The following is a 27,989-nucleotide window of genomic DNA, read 5'->3' as shown; positions in this document are numbered from 1 at the left end:
AGAAATTTATTTATTAATTATAAAATTAGATAATTCTAAATTACTTTTATTTTTTATTATTCATTTTTTTTTACTTATCATTACCATATTATCATTATTACTCTATTTCTAAGTAAAATAAAATTGTATTAATATTTCTAATATATATATTATTCTTATAAACTTTACTTGCTCATAATAACAGTAATAATTTTTTTAAAATTAATAAACGATAACTTTGAAACGCTTTACTTATAAATAATTAAGTCTGATAAACGTACAATAACAATAATAATTATAATAATAAATATTATATATTCTTATTTATAAAACTTTCTGGTCGTAATAATATAATAATAATCTTAAAAAATATAATAAAATTTATTATATATGGAAAACCTTTTTTTCATTTTATAATTATTATTTAAATATTATAAAAAAAAGTATTTATTGAACTTTTTTTTTAAAATCTCATTTTAGTATATTGTTAACTAAAATATATTATTTCATTTAATTTTTTAAATTTTAGAAAATTTTTATAGCAAATACTTAAAAGATATTAAAAAATAACCTTTTTTACTATAAACTATCTATAATAATTTTTTATATCTGTAGAAAAAGATATATCTATATCCTTTTTGTAAAAATTATTATTAAATACTTATTAATAACTCTAATAAAAAAATTATGTTATTTTTTTTATCTATAAAGTTTTTCTTTTTTTCCTCCAAACCACGTGGCTTCTTTTATGGCAGTTTTCACAGTTTCCTTCTTTCCTTCAAGTGATGTCTTTGCTTGTAGCTTATTTGCTCGGGTATTCATTATTTTTCTACTATTATAACTCTTAATTTTCTTAACTTTTTAATAAATTATTATTATTTATTAGAATTTTTTCTTTTTTTTTTTTTATATATTTATTACTATTCTTTTATTTTTTATTTTCTATTTACTATTTATTCAGTTTTATCTTTATTTTTTATTATTTTTATAACTTTTATTAAAATTTTATTTATTTAAATAATTTTTTTAGGGTATTCATTATTTTTCTAAGTAATATTTTTCTATATATTTAACTTTTATAATAAATACTTTATTATTATATTTTTAATATGACTTTGTGTTATTATAATATTTACTACAAAAATATTTTTATATTCTTTTCTTTAATAAATGCTTATTATTTTATATTTTTTAACTAGTTTATTATAACTTTTTTATCTTTTCTAAGTTTTATCTTTATTTTTTTAAAAAGTTTTAAAAATTTTCTTAATAATTGAGTTTTTATTATACTTTTGCGTAATAATTTTATATTATTTATTATGCTTTTACTAATTAATACTTTTATCTTTTTATTCACCTAAATTTGTATACTTTCCTTTATTATAACGAATTTTTTTTAACTTCTTAAAAGTTTCATAATTTTTCAATTTTTTTTTTAAATTTTACTTTTTTTCCATATTTCATTATTAATTTATTATTTTAAAAGTTTTTGTAGCTTATTATTATTATTTCGTTCATTATTGTATTTATTTTTATAAATTGCTTTATCATTACAATAATTTTTTTTACTTGTTACAAATTTTTATTAACAATTTTATATTATTTTCTATATTTTCGTTATTTATTATTATATTGAAAGTTTTTATAACTACTTAAAATTTTCTTTCATGTTTATTATTATTAATATACTTTTAAGCATTTTTTTACTTCTTGTACTTATATTATAGATTATGAATATTTATATATTTATTATAATACTTTTATATTTTCTAATATAATAAAGTTTACTTTCATTATAATTTTACAAAAACTTTTTGAAAGTTAATTTTTTTTTTTAACTCGTATTATTTATTTTTTTACATTTTATGAAAAGTTTTGTATATTGTTCTTTACATCATAAATTTTTTATATTTATTTATTATACTTTTTATATCATGTTAATGATTTCAACTTTTTATTATACTATTTATAAAGTTTATTTATATATAAACTTTTTTTAACTTGTATTATTTGTATTTATACTTTTTTATATAAAGTTTGTTGAATAAATTTTTTTGAAAAATAAATAAATATATTTGGCATAGAGAAAAACTAGAAGAAAAATAAAAAGTTTAATAAAAACAGTAATAATTATATTATATGTATAAAAAAACTACTTTTTCTATTTAACATTTAAGATAAATATATATTATATATTATTTTTGTAAATGCTTTTATATTTATTTTTTTTAACTTTTCTTATATTATATAAAAATTATTTATTACCCATTATGTAAAATATATTAAAATATATTTATTAATACTTTTTATATATACTTTTTTTCTACTTTTCTTATGTAATAAAAATGTTTGTTTTTCTGTTTATTATTTAAAATTTATTATTAAAGTTTCATACATTTATATATATTTTTTAACTTTTCTTTTAATATATAGAAGTTTACTTTTCTTAGAATTATTATATTAATATTGTTTATATATTTATATACTATATTTTTATTAATACTTTATATATAAAGTTTTTTATTAACTTTATTATTTGTTTTTCTATTTATTATATATACTTTATTACTAAGTTTGTATATTTTTATTATTTTTTTTAACTTCTTCTGTTATTATATAAAAGTTTATAACTTTTTTTATTATATACAATTTTTTATTATATTATTTTTTTTAAGGTACACGCCTTCCCGCCTGCTACGAAAAGTTTTACTTGTGTATATGCTTTCGGTCATTTGCGCTTCTCTTATAATGTTTGGGTGAATTTCTTTATTGTAGATATAAAATTTTATTTTTTTTTTATATTATTTTTTATATAAATAAATATATTTTTTGTAATAAAACAAATTTTCTACATTTTTATTGTAGTTTCTATACTTTTTTATTTCTTTTTGCGAATAGTTAAACATTTTTGTTATGATTTGTTGGAAAGAGCTTTTGATAAATTGTTACTATTAAATTTTAGTTTATATATATAAATAATAATATATTAATAACTTTTTTATATCAGGGCTTTAACAAAAAAATATTTATTTATATTTATTATTTTTCTTATTAATTATTCTATAATTTTTATAATAATGATATTTCTTTTGAATGTTTACTTAATCATTATATATTTTGAAACAAAAAGTTGTATATTTAAGAATTATCTCGAGAAGGTCCCGAACCCAAACAGGAATTTATGAGCTTCGATTAGTTAGTTTTTGAGTCTATCATGGAAGCAGCTTGGGGTCACGTAGTCCCTCGTGTCCAGCTTTACACAGATATTTCTACTATTCTGTAGAATGGAAAATTTTTTACAAGTTTTCGTTTCTATTTAATTTTATATCATAAAAAAAGTCGATATACCTTAACTTTTAGTTTCTAATATTTTATATTATATTATTTTTTATTATTTTTTATTAAAAAACTAAATTATTTAGTAATTTTATTTTTAGTTTCTAAAGTTCATATATTGTGGTTTTTCTATATTATTTACTTTTTATAATATTTTTAATCTTTTTTTTAATAGTTTATTAAAATAAGTAAAGTTTTCTAATTTATTTTAAAATATAAATTTCCTTTGTAAAAGCTTTTCTACACCATAAAAGATTCTTTATTTATATTTAAAAAAATTTTTCTCTTTGATTTGTTTCTTCTGAAATTATAATTTTTTAATGGGTTATTCATTATTTTTTTTCACCAATAGAAATGTTTTTAAATATATATAGCAAATGTACTTTGGTATTTATTAAATTGTTAAAGAAATTTTTCCACCGATAAACTGGTTTTAATATCTTCCATTTTTTTAAGTAAATTACTTCACCAATAAAATTGTATTGTTTATTTTTTATAAAAATTTATTATATTACTAATAGGAAAGAAAAAAAAATAAATATTTTCCTATATTATTATTTTATCAGTCTGGAAAAACTTTTTTTGTCAAATTTTATAAGTAGAAACTTATTTATATATAAAAATATTTTAATTGTTAAGATGATTATATAAATTTTACAAAATTAAAGGAAAAATAAGAATTAAAAAAAAATAGAACTATTTACTTTTACATATACTTTACTTATAAATAATACTTCTATATATTTTTATACGTTAATAATAATAAACTTTACAATAATCATAAAATAAAAAGAAAAAAAAGAGAAAATATAAAATAAAACTATATATTATAATTACTATTATTTATTAAACTTTTTTATGGTTTATTTACATTCTTATAGCAATTTTTTTTTTAATTTTTTAGCAAAAGTATTATTATATATAATAATTTAAGTTATATTTATAAAGTAAAAAAAATTTTCTTTATAAGTAGAATTATATATCTATATTTTATTTTTTTATTTTTTTTATTTTTAATATTATATTATTTTACTTTATGTAACTTTATTTTAAATATGTTTTTTAATTGAACTTCATAGCAGAAAAAATACATTGTTTTTACTTTTTACTTTTAGTATAATAGTTATTATATATATATATTTAATATAAATATTAAGAACATCGATTATTACGTATATTTAGTATAGATTATTTATATCTGTTTCATTTATTATTTTTTATGTAATTATTACTTAGAAATATTTTTTTTAAAGTGTTCTAAAACTTGATATTATTTTTTATTTTATTATTATTGAAAATCTCTTATTATTCTCTTTATATGTATTTATTATAAATATTTATACTCTCTTTTTTTTATTATTATTATTTCTATTACAGTTTTATTTATTTATTATAAATATTTATCTTATATTTATTTTCTTATTATTTTAGTTTTATTTCTTGTTATTCTCATATTTATTATTATTTATTATATATATATATTACTATCAAAAAAACCCTTTTCTTAAAAAAAGTTTTTTGCTTTAATTTATTTATTGTTATTATAATATTGTAATATTTTTTATCTACATTTATTTTATATTATAATAATTTTTTTCTTGTTATTGTTTTCTTTATTATTTTTTCATTTATCTTTAGTATAAATATTTATATTTTAATATTTTTATTATCTTTATTTCTTGTTATTTTATAATTTATTATTTATTATTTTATTAAGTTATTTTCCTTTACTTTATTTATTAATATTTAGAATCTTCTGATATTCTTATTTACATATTTATTATTTTATTTTCTTATTATAGTCTTTATTTCTAATTACTATTCAATTTTTTAACTTGATATTATTTTGATATAAATAATTTATAATAGTCTTCTTTTATTTTCTTATGATTATTATTTTTTTATTTATTATCTATTTTCTTATATTATTTAAAATTTACTAATATTTCTTTTTTTATATATTTATAGTAAATATTTATATTATAATATTTTATTATTTCTTGTTGTTCTTTTATTTATTGTATATTATTATGAAAACTTCTTTTTTTAACAAAAATTTATTTTTTACTTTATTTTATTTATTATTATTATTTTTTAAAATTCTTTAATATTCTTGTTCATACAATTATAATAAATATCTTTTTTTTGTTATTTTATTTATTATATATTATTATTAATAAAAAAAACTTCATTTCCTTAAATAAAAAAAGGGGTTATTTGCTTTATTTATTTATTATTATTATTTTTTATAGAAACGAAATGCTTTTCAACTCAATTCTTCTTCATTCGTTGCTTGTCTGCTTTGCTATAACTTTTTTGTTTGAGAATCTTCAAGCAGTTTTCTATAATAAGACTGGTGCTCTCCATAGTTTTTCTTATTTATTATGTATAAAAGTTTTTTGTATTATAACTTTATTTATATTTTGTATACTGCATATTATAGAAAGTTTATTTTTATTAAATATTATCATTTTCATATTTTTATTATTTAAAGACTATTTTTATGTTTTTTATATATATTATGGAAAGTTTATTACTAGCAAAACTTGTTGTTTAAAAGGTTTTATTATTATTAACATTATTACTCATAACTTTGTTCATTACAAAAAGTTTATTACTAACAACTTTTTTTATACGTTTAAGTTTTTATTTTATAAAAATTATTATTACTATTATTTATTAACTTTATTTATATATTTTTATATTAATAAAAAAAAAATTTATAGAAGTTTTTTATTATTTACTAATTTTATTACTCAAAACTTTTATTTATTTTTTATTTAAATATAATTAAAGTTTATTACTAAAAAAAAAACTTTTTTTTAATAAGTTTTTTCTATATAGAAATAATATTACTACTATTTATTAACTTTATTTTTTTTTAAATATTGAAAAATTTATTTTTATTAAACTTTTTTTTATTTTTAATAGTTTTTTATTATGTATTAATATTCTTAATATTCATAAATTTTATTTACTATTATTTTATTTCTTTATTTATATGTTATGAAAAGCTTATTGCTAACTAAACTTTTTTTTCTTTGTTTTTTATTTTACTTATATATTTTATTATTAATAATAAATTTTTATATTTATTTAACTCTTTTTATTTATATATTTCTAAAGTATTTTTTACTTGTACATTTTTTATAATATTTTTTTTTTATTTATTTTAATAGTAGGTTATTTTATAACTTTTTTTATATTTATTTATTTTTAAATTTATTATTTATAAAGAACTGTTCTTAACATTTTTTATATTTTTTTGAAGTATTTTTACTTATTAATATTTTTATTTTATATGATATTTATATTTATTTATATTCAGTTATTTATATAATTTTTCAAAATTTATTTTATTACTTAAAAAAAAATGCATGCAACAATTTTTTTTTTTAAATTTTCATATTTATTTATCTTTTACTTATTTATATTTTTCTTTTTATAAATTTTTATATTTATTTAACTTAAAGTACTTTATTATTTATAAAAAAAACTGTTTTTAACATTTCTTATAACTTTATTTATTATAAAAGTCTTTTTTACTTAATAATAGTTTCCTTCAAAAGAATTATCATATTATTAAAGTATTTTGTTTATTTATAAAAACTTTTGATATTGTTTATTATAATTTTTCAATATTTAAATTGATATATAAAAATATTTTTCACTTGTATTTTTTAAAACTTCATCATTATTGTTTATACATAAAGTTTTTTTCTTTAGATATTCATAACTTTTTTATTATTGTTTTCATTATTTTTAAGTAAATGAGCTTTTTTTAAGGATTTCTTTATTTTTTTATCAATATTGGATTCTCCGCACTCACTTTTTTGGCGGCCATTCTGTTGAGTTTTGGTAATTTTTTTTATTATTCTTTTAGCACAATAATCCTTCTGATTGGTTTATAGCATTCATAGTTTTTTAAAATTTATATTTTTTCATTTATTTGCATGAATTAAGCATCATGCCTCCTTTTTTGGCTTATTATTCGGGATCTTTATTTATAATTGCTTATTAGTTTCTGTAAAAACTGTATTAACTATGCGCGGGAAATGCCTTTTTATCTACGTGCTCTATTTTATGTAATTTTATTGGTTAAAGTAATTATATTAATGCTAATTTAATAATTCTATTTTTCTATATAAACGTAACTTTTTTCTTATTCTCTGTTAATATTTCTACACCCCGTTAGAAGGAGTACATAAAAGTTTTTATATCAACTTCTGTAGTGAATGAAGCAGAGGGCCTGGCGCTGATTGGCCACAGTGTTTTTTAAAGAAGTGTTTTCACACACGCGCTATCGAACCTCTTGACTGGTTAATCACAGATACCATTTCCACGTGAGAAACGCAACATTTAATGCCCAATGTAAATTTGTTAAACAACATCGCGTTTCATAAAGACTAGCCTACGTGGACAGACCATTTTCAGGTCCACGTGCCATTTAAACCAGTCAATTAGCTCATGGCTCTCTATAGAGTAAAGAAAAAAAGTGAATGATGGCCTTCTGGCTGTTTTTAGCTTTCTTTTTGTTTTCATTATATTTCCAAATTCTACACGTACTTTTTTTAAGGATCCAAATACTTTTTTACGAATTACGCACTACCAAAATTCGGTTTCCATTGGTCATCCGATGCTCATATTGCCGCTATATTTTATCATAAATTTAAGCGATTGATCAATTACTTTCCTTTTTTCCTACGCTCTTTATGTTGGCGTTTCCTTAAAAAATTTGAAAAAGGTTTTTTCTTAATTAACTTTTTTTTTATTAATAATTTATATATATATATATATATATGTAAGATATTAACCACTTTGACTCTTCGCTTTACGACTGCGGAGGCCAATACCAATTTCTACCTTTGTAGTGTTGATAATTCTGCTTTTCATAATTATTTTTTTAAAGTTTTCCTTATAATTCTTGCATTACACTCTTGAAGTTTCGATTAGTTTAACTTAAAATTTATTTATCATGTATGATTCGTTTATAGAATTATTTTTCATTATTTAGATTTATATATATTTTTATTTATTCATTAAATAGTGTTTTTCTTATAATCCGTGTAAATTATAAGCCCTGAAAATTATGACTATTACATTTTTCATTATTTATTTATAATTTTAAAATCTTATTTTTTTTTCAAGTTTTTCTTAAAATTCATGTATTATACGCCTTAAAGGTTCGACTATTTCATTTTTTTTATTTATTTATTACTTTAAATATATATATATATACTTAAAGTGAATATTTAATCACTATTCTTGTATCATTCGATTTAGCATTCTCTCCTTACTTTTTTAATGAAGTTTTAAATAACAATTCATTTATTATATGCATGAAAATTTGCGACTTTATTACTAATATTTACTTTTTATATAAATTTACTTTTTAACTTTCAATAATTATAACAAATACATTTATTAAAACTTTATTTTTTTTTTGTTATAAAATTTATATAACTTTAAGTTTGTTACTGCAGTTTTATACTAAATGAGATGAAAAGCACGTGGTTGCTCTATTTAAGCGTTCTGGGATTGGTGCTATCGCTCATTAAAATATTCTGGGATTGGTGGTTTCTTTTTTCTAACAAGAAGAGAGCACCGTTACAAGCACATAAAAAGTTTGCATGTTTTTTTTGTTGGGCATTTATTTGGTTAATTACCTTTAATGTTTTAGAGTCTTCGATCCGGCGCTTCCGTTTCTTGTGTCGCAAAGTGCCGCCTTCATAATGTTGGGGCTGTTTATTATGCGCATGCTTCCATTTTTTACGCCAAGCCTCGCTTTTTTGGCGGGTTATTTGTTTACTCACCACGTGGACTTTCTTCTTCCCTTCGCGCTGCATAAGCACAGTTTTTTAAAGGAAAAGCGTATAACCTGTACGATTTGTTTTGGAAACAACACTGACCAATTACGTGAACGTAAAAAGGAGAGAAACACCAATAAAAATACAGATACGCTGGCTCGTCAGCGCAGACCTAATAAATTTAGAAACATTTTGTTAACCAATAAAAACGAGCTACAACTAAAGCGTCCTAATTTGAGCTCCTTTATTGGTTCTTTATCACCTTCCGCAAATTATTATAAATTTGCTTGAATTTTATTTAATTTCTTTAATAAAATTTCTAACACGTGCCAGTTTTTTCCTATGTTTTTTTTCCAATAGACAAGCTTCCCGCCTTATTCTTTATTTTATTGGTAATTGGGATATTTGTTGTATTGAAGCGTGCTTATAAAGTTCTTTATGTGATTAAACTGAGCAACCACAAGTACTTTTAAACTCAGAATTTTTTTTTTCACTATAATTATATTATTTTTTTCAGCCAACGGCATTTTAGTACCGATGATGAAATGCTCCAATTAATGAAGTGGATCAACGTTAATGCAGACCATCGATTGGACTCTATAACAGTTCTTTTCACTATAAATAATTATTTTTATATCATATTTTAAAAATAGATTTTTTATGTATACAAGAAGAATTTTTTCTTGTTCATTTATATTAATTTTATAAATATGTGAATAGTATTATTCAGTATACATTATTATTAATGTTTTAATAAAAAAAGTGATTATTGCGTTTAATTATATTATCTCTTATATAACAGTAAAATTTGTTGAGTTAATCTATTAAACAAAAAAGTACAAAGCACTACAAAACGCGTCTTTTAAAAAACTCTAGGCACCAAAAAGGGTACCAAATTTTAGTGGGTTTTTATACCTAACGGTAGCAAAGAACTGAAAGGGAAACCAAATAATTTTATTAATGCGGAGTAAAAAGTTTATACATTTAAGTGTGCTGGAATTTTAAAGTTAAAAGACGCCAAAATAATGTGTACTATCTTGAAATGGTGACCAAATTTTGTTAGATGCGCCAGAATAATATTATCATTACAATTAAATATCACGTATGCGTGGAGAAAGAAATGAATAGTCGAAGTATGCACGGTAAACACAAATTTTACTGTTTTTATAAAATTTTCAGCGCGATATAAATTAAAAATTTTAAAAAATATATTAAAAAAAACTTGAAGTCTTCGAAAACTTAAAAAAAAAATCTAAATACATCATAAAAACATAGAATATTGAAGTTTTTAAAAAATATTATGAATTATTTCAATAAATTTAAAATAATGATATACTAAAATATATAATATTTGCTTGTTACTAGTAAATGCTACTAATAATATAGTGTTTTCTATAATATTTACTGTACATTCTAAAAACTCGTGCTTTAAATGTTCCGGAACATTCTTAAGTTTAATGTTATTGTTATTATAAAGTTTGGCTTTTGATCATTTATTTATTGTGTTGGTATACTAAAACCTTTAAAAGTATCGCTTAATTACTTATCATTAACTGAAATAATTAATTATAAAAGTGAAATAATAAATAAAAAGTATAATTAATTAAATTTTTAATAGTTGAAAAAAATACAAAAATAATAGAATCGTAAATTTTTTAGTAATCAATAGTAAAAAAAATATATAAAAAAATTATTAAACTAAAAATAAGTAAACAGTTAATAATTAGTTAAAAAAATATAAAAATATATAAACAGTTTAATAATTAATAGTATAAAAAATATATTAAAATAATGAAAAGTAAAACAGTTTATTATAAAATAAAATAAAATAAGAAAATATAAAAACATTTTAATAATAGCATTTAAAATACTACATAATATATAAAACTGATAAAAAGTAAAACAATTAAAAAATAAATTATAAATAAATAAAATATATATACAATTTAATAATTTATAAAAAATACTATAAAAATTATAAAATTAATATAAAAGAAAAAATAATGAAAATATATAAAAAGTATATATCAAAATAAAAAATTTCTTAATTATAGCATTAAAAGTAATACAAACATATAAAACTATTAGAAAAGTAAAACAAAAAATAAAATAATAAAAAGTTTTATACTAATTTTCATAGAAAATAATATAAATTTAATAATAATAATAAAAAATTAATGGTAATATAAAAAAATTAAAATAATAAATAATAAAGTGTATTAAAAGTTGATTAAATACATAAACATTTCAATCATTATTATAATAATTAGGCAATTTTTTTTACTAATTAAAAAGATTTAATTCATAGAATAATGGATTTTCTTAACTACTCGGGTGCAAGAAAAACTTGATTCTGTATAAAATTAAAGCCAATGTCCTATTAAAAGAGTTTTTACAAGGAGTTTAAATTATTAAAAAAGTAAATTAAGGTTGCATCTTGCAAAGATATAAGTGAAGTGTGATTGTGTAGAAAATTTTAGTATAGTTTTCATATAATATTTAGCTTATTTTAAAAAGCTGTCTTTTTTTAACAAGTGAAAGTAAATAAAAAAATTAATTGAAAAAATCACAAGTTGTAAAGAATATATTGCAAATGTATATGAAATTTAGTCAAAGTTTTTATTAGGGTTAGGGTTAGGGTTAGGTTAAGGTAAGATTATTATATAATCTGTTTTTTTTATGTCACATGGAAACTAAGAAAATCTTTTTTTAACAAGTGATATATAAAAATTAGAAAAAAAAATTCAAAAATGTAAGGAAATTTATTGAAATTGGATATAAAATTTATTCAAATTTATTAGAAAGATAGTTAGTATTAAAGTTTTACCTGTTTGACCTGCTTTAAAAGCAACTTTAAAAATTTAATTTAAATTATTTTATTTATTTAATTAATTTTTCATATAAATTCTTTTTAAAATCTTCAAGACTTCTTTTTACGAGTTCTTCATAGTCAGTATACATAAGTTATAAAAACTTGTACATCATTTTGCACTTTTGAAAAATAAAAAAAAACAATTTTAAATTTACATTCAATTTTAGTTTTATTTTCAATAGAGTTATGTTTACTTTTTGATTGCCAAAAAAAAAAATTTAAATATAACTTAAAGGCAAATCTTGTTGCATCCTCGCAAATTTTACTTCATACAAAAGTTAAAATAACTATTCATCCTCACGCGGAAAGTAGTGGTAATAGTTTTAATCTTTTTGAAAATTATTAAATTTATTATTTCAGAATTATTTATATTATATAAAATTCGTTTTATTATTATCTTGGATTATAAAAATTCTAAGCTTGAATGGTCTTGTAGTTAAGCAATTTTACTGAAATTTTTATTAAATAAAAGTCGTTTTAAGGATTTTAGTTTTTTTTTACTAAACATATTTATGCTTTCGTAGTGCAATTATTTAAAACTTTTAAGAGAATTCAAAAAACTTACCAGATTTGGACCTTTACATGTTTACAAGTTTACAGAAAATTCAAATATTTTGTAAAATTATTTTCCTCGCAAATTTTATTTTATGTAAAGAAATCAATTGTTTAGATTATTAACTTTATAAATTTCTAAATAAATTTTGTTTTTTAATTTTTTTAGAGAAAATTTTTGTTAATAACTTTATTTTCTGTTTATAATTTTTTTAGTTATTGTTTAATAAAATTTATAGTAATATGTCTAAATTGCATATGATATGAAATAAATTTTTTTTTAATTACTTAAAAATATTGTTTATTACATCTCCTATTTCTATGAAATTTTGTTTAAGTTTTTTAAACGCGTGCCTGCCATAAAAATTATCAACCAAATAAACTTTTTTATTAATGACTTTTTAATTCTGTTTCTGACTTTTATATATATTTTAATTCAAATCTTAATTATTTGAATTTCGGGCTCGCTATAAAAATTATAAAGCATTAAGTATGATCTAAAATATTTTTGTGTTGAATACTTTTTTTATTCAATTTAAATTTTATTTAAAAATTAAAATCGCAAACTTGCTATTTAAATTATTACGCATTTAAGTATTAATTTCCTATTTTTTGATAAATTTTTTCTAAATCTTTTTAGTAAATTAAATTTTAAATTTATCGCTATGGAAATTTTTATGCAACTAGATATATTTTTTAAAATCTTATTTTAATTGCTGTTAATTACTTACTTTATGAAATCTGAATTTTGTATATAAATTTTTAGAAATGCGTGCTCGCTACAGAAATTATTATGCGATTTACGCTAAAGTTTCTGACTACACAGTTTATAAAGAGATTAAAAAATTGAACACAACGTATTTAGTAATTTCAAACTGCAATGCGCACTGCACTTCAACTACGTAAATTTTTATATATCTTTTAAAAATTTAAAAAAAGATTTTTTTCATTGTAATAATTTTTTTTATTTCTTTTTAAAAATTTATTTTTTTAGTAAATTTTTTTTATCTGTTAGATTTATTTATAGATTTATTATTTTCTATTTAACTTCATTTCCATTTATTATTATATTTTAAATTTGTTTAAGAACTTTATCGGATGTAGTTAAGTTTAGCGATCTAAAAAAGAAATGGTCTGAAAATTTGAAGCCTTTTTGCTTGCGAGTATTAGAGGGAAGCTGGGATTCTGCCTTTTTTAAATATTCTTGGGCCTCTTCAAAATTTTCATATGTTGTATTGAAAATTGTGTAACTTCTACTGTTAACTTAAAAGCCTTAAGGTAATAAAGATTGCGTTTTTTGTTCGTCTATTCTGTTTAAAATTTTTTTATAGATCTATTAAAAAATTTGAAAGAAAAATAATTTTTTTTATTGCACAAAACTGAATTACTATAACTTCTGTCATAAAGCAGAAAACTGGTTTAGCGGAATTTTTTAAAACCAATATTTACAATAAAAAAAGGAGAATTTTAACTGAAATAACTAAATTTTTAGTAAAAAACTTTTAACAGGGGTATAAGTTTAGGAGTAGTTTTGGGTATGAAGCAAATCTGCAGAAATGAAGCCTTGAGAGTATTTTGGTAAAATTAATTATCAGGCTAAAAAAAAATTAAACAGACGAGAGCTCCCTTTAGACTTCTACCAAGTTTAAAGAAAATTTATTACAAACGTTTTAATTTTAAAATTAATTTTAAACTTTTATGATTTGTTACGTAATCAACATGGATGCTTCCATTACATTTTCGCATTGATCAACTATTTTTTTCATTTACATTGTGCGGACTAACTTAGCTTGTTACCTTATTTTACTTTGTTTGCTAGGAAAAATGGTAATTAAGAAGTTTACTTATAAAATTAAATCTTTATAATCAGAGTTCACCGAAGATGAAAATAATATTTAGAAAAAATAATAGTTGAAATAAAAATGATAGTAAAAGTAATGTTATTCCGCTACTTCATTCTCACTAAACAATTGAACTATTTTTAATTATAAAAAACAGAAAGGTATAAAAGTAGTGATAGAGAAATCTAATAAGCCTACACTTTTCTAACTTAATAGAATGAGTATGGCTGCCCCTATATTTAAAGTAGATAGAATAGGCAGTATAAGAAGAATCACGTTTAAAGTAGAAAACAAAAAATTACAAAAAAAAAAATTAAAATTTCACATTTTATTTTTATAAAAAATTGGCTAAATAAAGGTGCACTTTCATTTAAGTTTTTAAATTAACTTGTTGACTAGAATTTTAGCTGGAAAGCAAAGTCTAATTTCGAAAAGTAATTAGTGTCAAGCTCAAAAATTCTTGAGCAAATTTTTAAAGGAAAACGTTGGTCTAGTTTTATTTTAAAATATATATACTACCCATTTTAATATTTAAAGAATGATTTAAGAATATATATATAAACCTTGACCCCAATTTTTTGCATAAAATTCTATAAAAAAAAAGTTAGTATTTCCAATTGTCAAAGTACGACTAGTTTTTGTGAATTTTGCATATATTTATAAATATAAAGTAATCTATATAATGAAATAAATTTTTTATGACATAATAAGTATGCGTTTTACTCTAAACTGTGAACTTTTTTGTCCCATTCTAATAATTTAAACATTTACCTGAATTATTTTACAAATGTAATTAATGAAGAAGCTACGAAATCCAAATTTAACTATTTGCTTAATGTGTGCCTCTAATTTTAGATCGTTTAAATAATAATATTGTAAAATTGCAAAGTTTCTAGTATACTTACTAACAAGCGGAGCTTTGGAAGACAATACCTGTATCCCACCAAGTAAAAAATTTTAAATACTTTATTTTTATAATTTGACAGTGCTAAAATAATACTTACTTACAGTGAAATGGCTCAGAATTTTTTTGAATTAAAAAAGTTTTTTTTGTGGCCGCTTTTGTAAAAGATTAATTTTTAATATTTTTTAGCCTGTATTTCCTTTCTGTCAGAACCTTGAATTTTCGAATATATTTTACTAAAGATTCTTATTTTTTAATATTATAAGGGTTTAACTAACTGCATTGTATCAAAATTTACCTAAACAATTGATAAAAAAAAGTCGAAAAAGAAAGGTACTGATAAAGGTAAAACTCTAAGTTTTTATTAATATTGAAACCTGATCATTATTTAAAAAGTAAACAAACTGAATGTCATAAAATTCTTCTTTTTTTTTTTTAAAACTACGCTGCTCTTAATAAATACACAATCCTTTTTTTAAAACACTCCTCGCTGAGTATCTTCTTTGGTATTTAATAAAAAATTAAAAATTTACATAAGTGCAGAAAGTTCAAAGAAATGATTATTACCTGTGCATATCTATGATAGCATTAACAATAGCTGATCTTTAGTTGCATGGTCTTGTTGTTTAGTCATATAAGCTTCGATAATTATTACTTTCTGATAAATAGGATGGTTAGCTCTTACTTTGTTTAGCTCTCTATATATTTTGTATAGCAGTATTATAAACATACTAGCTACTTGGAAAACTACACACGCCAAGTATACTAGAAAAATAGTAAACGTAAACTTTTATTTTGAGGCAAATATAATATTGAAAACCACGAGCTTTCGTGGGTTATGACAGTTATAAAAAAATTAATAATAAAAATTAAGAGTAGATAAATTAAAAGTAGGGTACCGGGCGTTTATAAATATATACTATTTAATAAAGTATTAAAGACCTTGAGAAACGCTACTCAAATTTAGCTTATTAAAAAAACCTTAAATCAATTGTTGCTAGAAGGCAAGTAGCACTTGTATAGTACGCCAAACAAAGCTTGGCGTTAAGGTTATAGTTACATTTCTTGTAACCTTCATCCTCAGAAAGATACTGAAGCGCACTTACTCTTTTTAAAACCTTTTAGTTAAGTGTAACTGGAGATTTAAAAAGCTTTAAGCACTGTAATAAAGTAAACTATTGTTAAATGTATACCATATTTATTGTTAGAAAAATATAAAAAAAAACTGTTAAGAATCACGATAAAAAATTGTTCAAAGGAGCAACTTTTTCTTTATTAACTACTAAACTCTAATAATAGTTTACAGTGTTGCCAAGAAAGGCCAAAGTGAAAGATTTGTTAGAGCTTAATTTTTTTGTTTTTTAAGCCTAAACAACGAAGAATCTCTGAAGTATACGGTTTCAAAATTTTACTTCTCCCTGGTTTAAAGGTCTTTTTTTTGTTTGTAAAAATCACTCTTTCGCAACAAATAGAACATGATAAAAAAAGGTTTGGTTATTTCCACTTTCAGTTCACAAAACGCAATATATGGTTATCGGCTAATCTTTTTTTATTTATTTAATCCAGAATAAATATATTAAAAATGAACTGAGGTTCTTTTTCTGTCTTTTTTTTTATGTTAACCACTAGATGAAAATTAATCTTTAGTTAGTTTAATCTTAAAAATAAAGTTAAAATCAGTGGTTATTGCTGGTCACCACCTCCCTGATCCAGGATTATTTAATTTGCGGACCTGCTGCCCATCGTAGAAATGTGGTCATTTCTTAGGCTCTTTCCTCTCCAGAATCGGACCCAAATTCCCCGTCACCCGTTGTCACCCTAGTACCATTTTTAAAGCTAATTGATACGGCAAGTGAGTTGTTACGCACTCCTTAGCCAATTCCGATTCCATGGCACTCTCCTGCTGTCTTACCCAATTAACACCTTTTGTGGTTTCTCGTGAGCGTATATTTGGTCACTTTAACTTCACGTTCGTCTCATCTCCTACGACCAGTTCTGCTTACCAAAAATGGCCCACTTGAAACTGTTAGCATCCTGATTGCTTTGTTTGTTTGTTATTTTTCCCAATTCCTTTCTCCGCCTTTACTTAATAAAGTGGTGAATCACCTAGTTAGAGTATGAGAATAGGTTGAGAGCGCCTAGGCTCCCAAAGATTAACTTTAAAAGGGAAGGGTCTCCCCCATCTCCAAGGTGTCCTCTAATCATTCACTTTACTTGATAAAACTGTCTTTACGAATTTCCCGCCATCTTAAGGGAACTTCGAAGAATACCAGCTAGAAGGTGGTTCCATTAGTTTTTCGCCTGTATGACCAACTTCAAAGAAAATAATTTGCATGTCAAAATCACTACGAGCTCCCACTTGAGTTTCCTCTGGCTTTACCCTATTTAGGCATAGTTCACTATCTTTCGGGTCCTAGCGGATACACTCTAACTTAAATCCTGCAGCTAGAAAGGAGAGTAAAAAGAAAGTCTCTTCCCCTTTCTTATTCTGATCTGTCGAAGATGCAGGGAAGGATGGGATGTGGGGAATTAATTCCCTTCTCATTTTCGTCTCCCACCCTATACCTTCCACATTCTCACCTTTTGTAGTTTATCTTTAATAAAATAAAGATAAAAAAAAATCACTTTCATTGGGCCCTTGGGTACGCCAGTCAGAACCTCGCGCATACGTTAGATTCCTTGTTCCATGTTTAAGACGCGTCAGTTGAAAAAAAGGCTCTTCCTGCCAACAGTCCAAGCGGCTTATGCCCTTCTCCCCACCCTATACGATATCATCTATCTTCCAATATTAGCATATTGACACCTCGATAGAGGTAGTCCGCAATGTGGGACGCATGCTGTGTTCCTTTAAAATTTTTTCGTTTCCCATTCCCTTACTCCGTCGAAGATGAAGCTATGCGCACATATTAAATCGCTGGTGGCTCTTTTAGTATATAAAACCAACTTAAAAAGAGACTAGTAGGAATACTAAGCTTACATTAAAACAGTGATAAAATAGAAATAACTAAAGAGGTTAAAACAAAATTGCTGGAGGTCCTATTAGTATATAAAACTTAAATAGAGGCTATTAGGAATACTAATTCCACATTAAAACAGTGATAAAATAGAAAGTATAACAAAAATAAGAGGAGGAAAAAAAGACCCATATATTTCTTTTTTTATCGCTGGCACACTTCAGTGGATCTCATGAAGGCCTTCTACGAATAATCTGCAGATCCCACTTCTGTAGGCCTAGAGAGCACACCAATGGGCGCCCCGATATATTAAAGGTAGGGCTTCGATTCTTATGACTAAGTCCAGTGTTAAGGCCTTGATTGCTGAAGATTATATGTACATAGTTGAGGCTATGATCACTTAAATTTCTAAGTTTTTCTCTTTAAAAATGCGTAAACTTGTGAAAAATTAAAAATAAATAAACTGACATGTATTACGAATGAAAAGAGCGGAGTAAAGATACCAGAAACACTGTTTACAATTGGATGTGCTATAAACTTCACGAGACCACTCTTAAATTAAAAAACATTAAAATTCTTAGAAAATTTGTTATGAATATGTTGTGCAGTATTATTGCGAAAAGTTAAAGGAAGTTGATAAAAGTTATGTAAATATAGTGGTTTATAAGTTGCAAATATTCGTCGCTTAAGTAAGCTAGTAAATTTTATTCGGTTATTTAAATACTTTCTTATAACTAACCATGTTGTTTTAAAGGCATAACATTTACTTTATATAAATATTTGATTATATCGTGGTACGTTCACCCTCCCCGTTACTCTTATTATAAGGCGATCGACAAACTCACAATTCTAAATTAATGAAGAACTTATTTTTTAACCATGACATTAGCTTTAAAAAATGTTTCTGACCTTTTTGTTGTTGAAAAACTGTTAAATGCACTTGAGTAAATTTTTTTTTTTAAATAGAGATGGTTTCTTCTTTTTTTTTGTCTGTCTCTAGCTGGAATTTTTTTAAAATTGACGTCCAGCAAAAGCTATTAATAGGCGAAGCTGATGTTGTAGCAAAAACCCAAAGAATTTTATACCTTATATAATAAAGATTATAATTTTTTAATAAATTTGAATGACGTTTGTTTTTTGCTTAACAGTGCTCTTAAGATCGGATACAGCCTTAAATAAACAAAACAAATTGGGCCGTTTTTGTTATTTATAAGTATTATAATGTATGCATACAATACATGGCTTGTTTAACAAAATCGAAAATTTATAAATTCATACAGTAGTCGAGTCTTTCTAACATTTTAAAAAATACCTAATACATATAATTAAATAACTTCAACAACAGTCAGCCTGCCATATATTTCCGGTTAAACAATATTTAATTAGGTTGGAAGAGAGAAAAACTTGTTAGGTCTATCTATTGCCTAAAATACTAATCAATATTAGTAAAAGTAAATTTACGTAAATATAGTCAGTTGGCATATTTAGTAAAGCAGGTACTTACAAAATTTTAGCTTGTCAGGATGTTTCCTTCCTAGAGAAAAATTACGGTATTAAACAATTATTATTACCTAAAAACCTCAATTATCTCTTTTGCAACTTTATAATTTATATACATATAAAATATGGTAATTAAAGCGTAGGTCGGTTTATCAAATTAAACAAACTTTTAATCTTCCCTTCCATAACAATGTTAAATAAAATAAGTGACTTTTCAAAACATATAGTATTAAAGACCTTTAAAAATATGGGATTATATGCAATTTAACTATTAAGCCTAACATAGCGATAGAAAAATACACGTGCTTCCAGTAGTATAAGAAAAAAAGAGAATTAAGCATTTAACAAGTTTAATATTAATATTACATAAACCCATTTAATAAATTATCCGTTTTAGAGTTTAAAAGATCTATCGAATTATTCGGGGAAACTCTATTAATAGAATGCGAATTTTGTATCTTAAAAGAAGAAGAATAGTTAGAATTTTGTTGTTGCGAGTAACTCCACTGATTTGGATAATTCTGCAACTGAGAAGAAAGCTCAAAGTGAGTTTGCTGCAATTGTAAAGGAGACGAGGCAAAACTTTGCTGTTGGGAATTAAGCATATACTCTTCAGGTCGCCGGCCCAAAAGTTGATTCATAGCAGAAGGCTGACGTTGCATTGGCATTGAGGATTGGGACGATTGCAATAATTGAGGCGTTTGTGTAGTTTCATAAGTGGTTGGAACTCCGGATTCGTTCTTATAAGATAAATAAGGTTGATTATTATATTGGTTATACCCCCCTATCTGTATATACGTTGAGCTTGTAGAAATGGGCTTTATTGACTGAAATGAGGTGTTCTGACTTATAGAAGGATTCTCATGGCCGTCCTCTCCATCTTGAGGGGGGTTTTGGTTTATAAAATCTTTTTGTATAGGTGTATCAGTTTTACCAAACGAATATTTAGCCTGACAAGGAGCATCATTAGAATGCTCAGGCCGTTGAAAAGAATACTGGTGAAAAACTAAAGGTTGAGGAGAGTGCCGATTTGGAGTAACATTGGTTTTATCATAGTTCTGTAAATTCTGAGTGCGTTGAGAAAATTGAGGTTGGCGTGGATATAAGGGGGCTTGAGGTCGTTCATCATTTGTTAAAAAGCGAGGTTGCAGTGCCGATTGGTATTGATTAACAAGTGTCGACTGGTAAGGTAAAGAATAGCCCTGTTGAATTGGGGTATTTTGATTAAGCTTAGAAGCATTTATTAGATAAGGAGCTTGATTAATGGGTTGAGATTGGCGCCCAGAATTTAAATTGCAATAAGTAGGTGGTTGAAGATATATTTGTCCTGCGAGGGGGAGAGGAAGAAAATGGTCTTGTCTTTGCGAAAAATATGCATCGTTCAACGCTTTATCATGATCTTTAATATTTTTGTCAGCAGGAACTAAACTATTTACTTTTGCGGGGTTAATTGGAACTTTATAACCAATTCCAGGAAGAAGAAAAGTCCCCCCTTCCAAAGCTTTAGATTTCTTAAGCTTTCTGTTGTTGATGTAGTCCCCCTCCTTAGTAAAATGGTACAAAGAGTCGGGATTAATGCTCCAATAAACGGTAACTTTATTACCAGGGCTAAGTTTTTTTGACTTTAAAAAACATTTGTTTAAAGAAAGGTTATGCCTGATACAGTTCTTCCAACTGCTCGACCCACAGTTTCTATAATATGGAAAATTGTTGGATATCCACTCATAAATACCAGACAGCGTTTGAAACTTATAAGGAGATGACACAATGCTTTTAGCTATAAGAGATGCATAACTGTGAGGGGGGCGTCGCTGCTTATGACTCAAAGCAAGTGGACTGCAGATTTCATCTTCTTTTTGGCCTAAATTATTATAGGAGCCCTGTGGGTAAACTTCATTAGAACCTTTACTTGCGCTTTCAATAATACCGGCATTGGGAGAGAGACTAATATCATTTAATCCAATACTTTTGCGAACGGTACCATCTCCTTGGGTAGCATTAGGTAAACGATCTCTGAGTCTACCAGATTCACGGAGCTTCATGGAAACCCTGGGTTGTAAGCTTTGTTGATTGTACAACACGTTATCATTATAAGTATTTGGTATTTCCGAAACGTTAACGGAAGAAGTAAGCTCGTCATTCTTGTAAGTAGAAGAGAAGTGCCCATTAGTTTTTTTTCTGCGGGTATGCTTTTTTGAAGGCATTAAATAATCAGTGTGCGCGGTTATAGTCATAGCGCCTCCAGCTTCGCCCTTTAACGCGGCCTGTCGAGATAACACAAAACCTCAAATGAAACAGAGGAAAATAAACCGAAAGCGTTCTTTAAATAAGGCGCTCCTTAGTATTTTTAAAAAAAAAATTTAAAAGATGCGACTTTAACTTACAATAAAATTGATTCGTTAAAAAAAACCAAAAATGCAAAAATTAAACCAATAGTATTATCAACGAATACCAAAAATTAATGCTTGCTCTAATAATAAATATGATTAGTTGTTATTGTATTTTTGCACGTGAAAAAAAAACTGATTATTGAAAAAAGCAGTTCATTAAGCACATGTATATATACATTTACGCATCGTAGAGTTTCTAAGTTGATAGTTTTGTGACTGCTAACGGGAATAATATGTAAAAAAGGATTTTTTAATTATAGTAATTAATGAAATTTAAATATGACTAATAATTTTTTTGATTGCTGAGCTCGCAATTTATTTCCCTTCATTAACATTATTAGGACACGTGGTACAAACGTTTAAAAGCAAATTTAATTAAAAGAAAACTGCGTTAGCTATAGTCAAGTTCGAACATTACGCGATATCAGTTAAAAAATAATATAAGTCGTTATAGTTATGTTAGAAATACTTATAAATATTGAAAAAATTAAGTTATTTTTTATTTTACCCGTCATGCTTTTACTAATTAATTTTTTTAATACGAAAACAAGTATTATAATAATACACAAATATACTATGTATCTCAAAAAAACTAGCAAACTAATCTATTTAGGATTTACCTGTTAGCTACTTATAGTATGCATCTGAAAATATGCCAATGTCTTATCTTTTTTTTTTTAACAGTGAAATGTTATAAGTTTTCTTTATGAAAAACGATTACATATAAGGCGTTTAACTAGAAAACTAAAATAGATTATAAATATGATATAACTGAGCACTAACTTTAACGAAAATTTAGTAGAGTTTGGTTTTTTTGCTTTATTTCTGAAACTATATAAATTGAAGCATAATAGAAGGAATTAAAATGTTTTTTATGTAACTTGCATAATTTTAACTGAAAATATTGATATAAAAAGAAGTGTAAATTTTTAAAACCATAGGTTATCACATCTAACATATATAAAATAATTTTTAGTAATTGTGTACGTAAAATGCATAATGCATTTTTAATTTATAAATTTCGCGTTACTAAAAATACCACCATGAGGGTCTTTGTTAACAAACTTTTTGTGTTATCTCATATACAATTCGTTAAACAAGACGCATATATGCTTTAATAGCTCAGTAAAAGTAATGTATAATTTTTTTTAGTAACATTACCGAAAATTTTAAATTAATTAAAGAGTATGTATTTTTTTAGCATGCCTAACTAGAACTTTCTACATAAGTTAACTTACCTATTGCTAACAACGTCTTTTTACTGTAGTCAACTTTAGTTAAGGGAATAGAATACTTTAACAAATTCTCTACCTTCCGAGCTAGCCCTGTGTCTGGCACGTTGATACCTGACTATCACCTCTCTCTTTCTTCCTATCTTTGAATTTGATATAGCTAAAAATATGTAGATGTTAAAAATTCCCAATTTCAATATAAGAAATCACAATTAAAATTTTAGATATTTCAAAAAAGTATATATATGATTTGAAATTGTGTTTAAGGCTAAAGACGATGCGTGGAGTACTCAAATATTATAGCTTTTAGCACAAAAAATCAGATGAAATTTATAATTCATCAAAGGCATATGACACCCACATTTAGTGTTAAATTTAAATCTAAGTTTTTAAAAATCGCTAACGTAATGAATATAATAATTAAAATTTGTTAACCTGTTTTTATAATTATTTTTAACTTTCAGAGATGGACAAATTATATTTTTAACTTTTTCGTTTTATATTAAAAACAATATTGCTGATAAATAACTAACAAGTAAATATGTTAAAACTTTAAAACTCGTTTATGGCTAGGTTGTAGTGAACTTAAATTACATGTAAGCAGTCGCTTGGGAATAATTCGTTGCTTACAAGGTAATCTTTGTAATTACATAATACTGCTTTGAGTTATTTTTAAAAAATTAGGCTTAAAATGTTTATTAACAGACTTATTATTTTTTTAAACCATTAGGTTTTAAGCTTAGCACCTTTATTATTATTTTGACTTTCATTGATGTATGCCTTAGCCTAGAATTCTGACCCTTTTACGGGTGCATGCACCACATCCCTCTTTTAAAAACCGCTTTCCCAGCAAACTATTAATTTGTAATGGTATGCTTTTAAGGTAAAGGTGTTGATCTCATATATCATTTTAGTACTTTTTAGTTGTGAATATATTTAGCAGCTTTAATGTAGTAACTTATTTAATTAAGTTTCCATTCTCATATAAGGAATCTCTAAAATCAATAACTATAGTACATTCTTTTTGATCTCTATTTACTATCTTTTTCGTCGAATTCTGAGTACTTTGGACTGACATTTAATAAAAGTAATGGGTTAGCCTTACAAAAGGCTTATATTGAGGAGTAGAAATATGTTTTTTCAAATTTTTATTTCTTGGTTTTCGGATTTTTAGGGGCTCAGCTATATTCGAGTAGTACAAAGACTTCGGTGCTATAAAACAAATTTTGAGAAAAATTGCCCTATTCACTTTACTAAATTCATTTTCCTGCCTATTATTACCTTCCTCGCGAATTCTATATTTATTGCCTTAATTAAGTCAACTAATTTTTTTCAGTTTTTTACAGGCTAGTAAACTTTAATTTCAAAAGTGGCTTGTTGTAACCAGATCGGTTGAGGTAAAGATATAAAAAAAAACTAATCAAGAGATAGCAATAATTTGAAACCATATATTCTCTTTTCTAGATGGATTTTTACAAAAAAGATGAGTATAATGGATTCATCGTAATTAAAAATAGTTTTCCCAGACGAAAGAATTGAAAGTGAAGAGTAAGCTTACTTGAAAACTTTTTTTTATTTTAAATAATGATAAAGAAATAAATGAAAGTATTCAAAGTTTAATTTGTTGAAAATAATTTTCGTCTCCTGGAGAGCTGCGTAGTAATTCAATAATTTCTGTAGTGGATTTGCTAAAAAGAATTTTAAGAATATTTTTTGGTTGAGTTTATAAATTATAATTCATATTACGTTATAAACAAAACAAGTTGATTTATTAATACTTTTTATAAAAATTTTTTTGTATAATTCAATTTTTTTTTTCTTTACTTTGTATAAATTATTTTATTAATAATTAAGGTATACAATTAATGTCTACTGAAAGTTATCAGTGGTTCTGTTATTATTTTTAAATGGTGTTAGCATTTATAATATGTTATTGTTATTATTGTTACTGTATATATTATCCTCGTAAACGACCATGCGGTCATATCCTGTTAAATCAAACGGACAACTGAGAAAATTTTTAAATTCGTATAAAAAGTGAGTAGTATGAGATCCTGTTAATAAAAGAAATTGCTTAGATAACTACAAATTTTTTTACCAAATATTATTTATGGAAAAAAAAAATTCTACCTAGAAAAGAATATAATTCTTGGACAAATTCTTTTGAATCTAGGCCCACTTTTTCGGTCATAGTTAAAATAAGTTCAGTTAAAAAATCTACATTGTCAATTTTTAAGATTGCCTTTAGTTCTCTCTCTAACCATGGTCTTATAATTTGAAAGGTATATTTATATTTTTTAAAAGTTCTAGGCCCTTGAAAAAAAAAAGTTTATGAGACATTTTTACTTTTGTAAAAGAAAAAACCACCAAATTGCTGAAATTTAGAGTGACTGCTCGGGTGAATAAATTTTGACCATAAATTTAGTTCATATATAAGAGCTCTTTTAATTAGCTTCTGTTTTTGCCTTATTTCTGCTTGAGTAAAAGAGCGTATAAGCGCTTCTGGCTGTTCAGCAGAGATTGTGAGTTCTTGGCTAGAACTAGCAGTAGGTTCAAAAGAGAACTTTGTATATATTTAGTAGAAATATAAGTATTTTGCTAAATAAAAAATTTGACTATTATAAAAAAAATTTAAAAACCTTTTTATATATATATTTGTCTATGACATCATAGATTATAAATTTCAAGTCAGACTTGCACAAAGGACAACTACGAGAAAAATTAGACCAAGTTAATATACAAGAAGTACAAAAGCAGTGAAAGCAGAAGCCTACGAAAGCCATTTTTCTAATATCAATAAACTCTTCTAAACATATTGAACATTGTAAACACATTAATTTAAGTTATTCAAGCATCAGCTCCTCGAATATATTTATGAGATGACAGGGTTAGCAGAATAGTGCCCTTAACCGCGGATGCATTGGTATATTTCTTAATAACCTATATATGAATTACTTCAACGAACTAAAAGGATAATATATAGGAACTATTATACCTATGAAATGTAATGGTAAAAAATTAGACGGTAATTATAATAGTTGCACTTGTTAAAAAATTAACTTTTTAATTGCGCTATGTAGATGCTCAAAGGCTCAAAATGTATTATTATAAGTTTGAGCTTAAATTTAGGACCAGTACCTATACTTCCTATCTAAAAATTTAAATCGTTAGAGATTTGTTATAATTTTCAATAAAATTAACTTAAAACTTAAGATATAATTTTATTTATAAATAAAATTCATTTTTAAACTTGGCTAATAAATTACGAACGAAAGGAGTTTAAAAAGTCAAGAAGTACGAAGATATTAAAAAAAAATTCTATATAGTGTTATTTATCAATAACGTTTTAGAAAACAGTTATTTATTTATTAATTTATCATGTTTAAAAAGGGATTATACTACTACTATTACTCGAGCTTATACTAAAAGATTAGTATCAGTAACTGATTTGTCTAGAGATGTGCACGCGTTAAAATGCTTAAATAAGTTAAGCTTTGGTATTAAGTAAAGAGTTTATCAGTACTTTCTTTGCTCAGTTTTGCAAATTTTACGTTAAACTTTTTAATTTGTATGATTTACAATGAGAAAAGGTTTTGTTGCATTAAAAATATTATAAGAATAGTTGAATTGTTATATTGGGAGTTTATAAACTTTTTTTATCTTTTATTTAATCAGTGGTTCTCACAATTTTGTTTCTGGTTTGCTCCCCTCTTATCAGAAAGGGTTGAGTTTTTTTACTAACGTCAATAAGTAAACTGTTATATATGATTTTAGAGTTGCTTCCTATATAAATAGAACAAATATTTTATGAATTATCCAATTGGTTTCTGTTGTGCTTAAAGGTTTTTAATCATATATATTTTTGTTAAGAAAATAATTATTAGTAGCAGTAATTATTTTAATTAGAACTTGAATTTTTTACAACTTGAAAATTAAGAAACTTATATACTACCAGTTTCAGGTATTTCTCGCCCGTCGCCTGCCTTGCTTACTTGTATAAAAAACATTAGGTTGCTTTTGACTGCTTGAATTTCTTTTAATATGTAATAAATATCTTTAATCTATGTAATAAATGGGATTGTAAGTATTTTTATCCGACGTTTTTCTTTAGAGATTCTACTGCTAATTAGGGGTGCGCAGTTATATTAGGTTACAACAAAACTTGTCGGCTCTCCAGTTTAGCTTCAATGATAAATAAATTTATTATAAAAATTACGTCAGAGTTCAAGCGCGAATTCTAGAGGGTGCCAGCGTTATTTAATTGCAAGTCTTTCTAGCTTTTAGGTGATAATAAATTTTTTTAACTTTTTTATTGCAAATTGTTATTATAAGTGGCAATCGCTATTTATTTCTTATAGAATTACTTGACTTAAAGGTGTAACTCGTATCTTATTTGTTAAATTATAGCATTTTTCTATTTTTATACTTCGTTTTAATTACTTAAATTGAAAAGTAAATAAATTAAAGATACAAAATTTATTTGAAATTAGCCTTCAGCCTTTTTTTGTTTCCTATTAAAATTTTCTATAAACAAAGCTCACAAATAAATTCGAATATTAGAACTTATAACAGGAAACCTTTTAAACAAAAATTGAAATTCTATTCATATTCTACCGCTCTAT

At 23.7% G+C, this 27,989-nt stretch overlaps 2 protein-coding genes and 1 long non-coding RNA gene across 5 annotated transcripts; 2 read left to right on the top strand and 1 right to left on the bottom strand.

Annotated features, from left to right (window-relative positions):
- The first annotated feature begins 701 nt into the window (after window positions 1-701).
- LOC135120611 (uncharacterized) lies at window positions 702-7,138 on the top strand. The gene is made up of 4 exons (XR_010278663.1): window positions 702-793; window positions 2,655-2,735; window positions 5,568-5,671; window positions 7,102-7,138. It is a non-coding gene; the product is annotated as an uncharacterized LOC135120611 (long non-coding RNA).
- A 734-nt stretch (window positions 7,139-7,872) lies between these two features.
- LOC135120634 (uncharacterized) lies at window positions 7,873-13,735 on the top strand. Of its 3 annotated transcripts, XM_064044973.1 has the most exons (9): window positions 7,873-8,059; window positions 8,122-8,182; window positions 8,799-8,939; window positions 8,996-9,372; window positions 9,483-9,585; window positions 9,640-9,727; window positions 12,230-12,308; window positions 13,313-13,448; window positions 13,651-13,735. In XM_064044973.1, the coding sequence occupies exons 3-9, from the start codon at window positions 8,815-8,817 to the stop codon at window positions 13,652-13,654; spliced, it is 912 nt and encodes a 303-aa protein (XP_063901043.1). In that variant the 5' UTR covers window positions 7,873-8,059; window positions 8,122-8,182; window positions 8,799-8,814; the 3' UTR covers window positions 13,655-13,735. The 3 variants fall into 3 exon arrangements, 1 of the variants encoding a protein (XP_063901043.1); XR_010278669.1 differs by having other exon boundaries at window positions 8,996-9,585; window positions 13,634-13,722; XR_010278670.1 differs by lacking the exon at window positions 12,230-12,308 and having other exon boundaries at window positions 8,996-9,585; window positions 13,634-13,722.
- A 6,372-nt stretch (window positions 13,736-20,107) lies between these two features.
- LOC135120628 (uncharacterized) lies at window positions 20,108-21,979 on the bottom strand. The gene has a single exon (XM_064044967.1). It carries the CDS (start codon window positions 21,977-21,979, stop codon window positions 20,108-20,110), a length of 1,872 nt encoding a protein of 623 aa, XP_063901037.1.
- Between the last annotated feature and the right edge of the window lie 6,010 nt (window positions 21,980-27,989).

The sequence above is a fragment of the Zophobas morio genome, unplaced genomic scaffold (genome assembly GCF_036711695.1).
Source record: "Zophobas morio isolate AGI-343-1 ecotype UQ-CSIRO unplaced genomic scaffold, CSIRO_AGI_Zmor_V1 ptg000402l, whole genome shotgun sequence".
Lineage (NCBI taxonomy): Eukaryota > Metazoa > Arthropoda > Insecta > Coleoptera > Tenebrionidae > Zophobas > Zophobas morio.
The sequence above is the reverse complement of the archived record's forward strand: the minus strand, read 5'-3'. Positions and strand labels throughout refer to the sequence as shown.

Bases quoted from the DNA above. Each gene is read 5' to 3' on its own strand.
- LOC135120634 (XM_064044973.1), top strand. From the start codon at position 8,815: ATGAAAAGCACGTGGTTGCTCTATTTAAGCGTTCTGGGATTGGTGCTA. The intron at 8,940-8,995 runs GTTTGCATGTTT...TTAATGTTTTAG, and splicing joins CCGTTACAAGCACATAAAAA to AGTCTTCGATCCGGCGCTTC. The intron at 12,309-13,312 runs GTAATAGTTTTA...ATAAATTTTTAG, and splicing joins TCCTCACGCGGAAAGTAGTG to AAATGCGTGCTCGCTACAGA.
- LOC135120628 (XM_064044967.1), bottom strand. From the start codon at position 21,979: ATGACTATAACCGCGCACACTGATTATTTAATGCCTTCAAAAAAGCAT.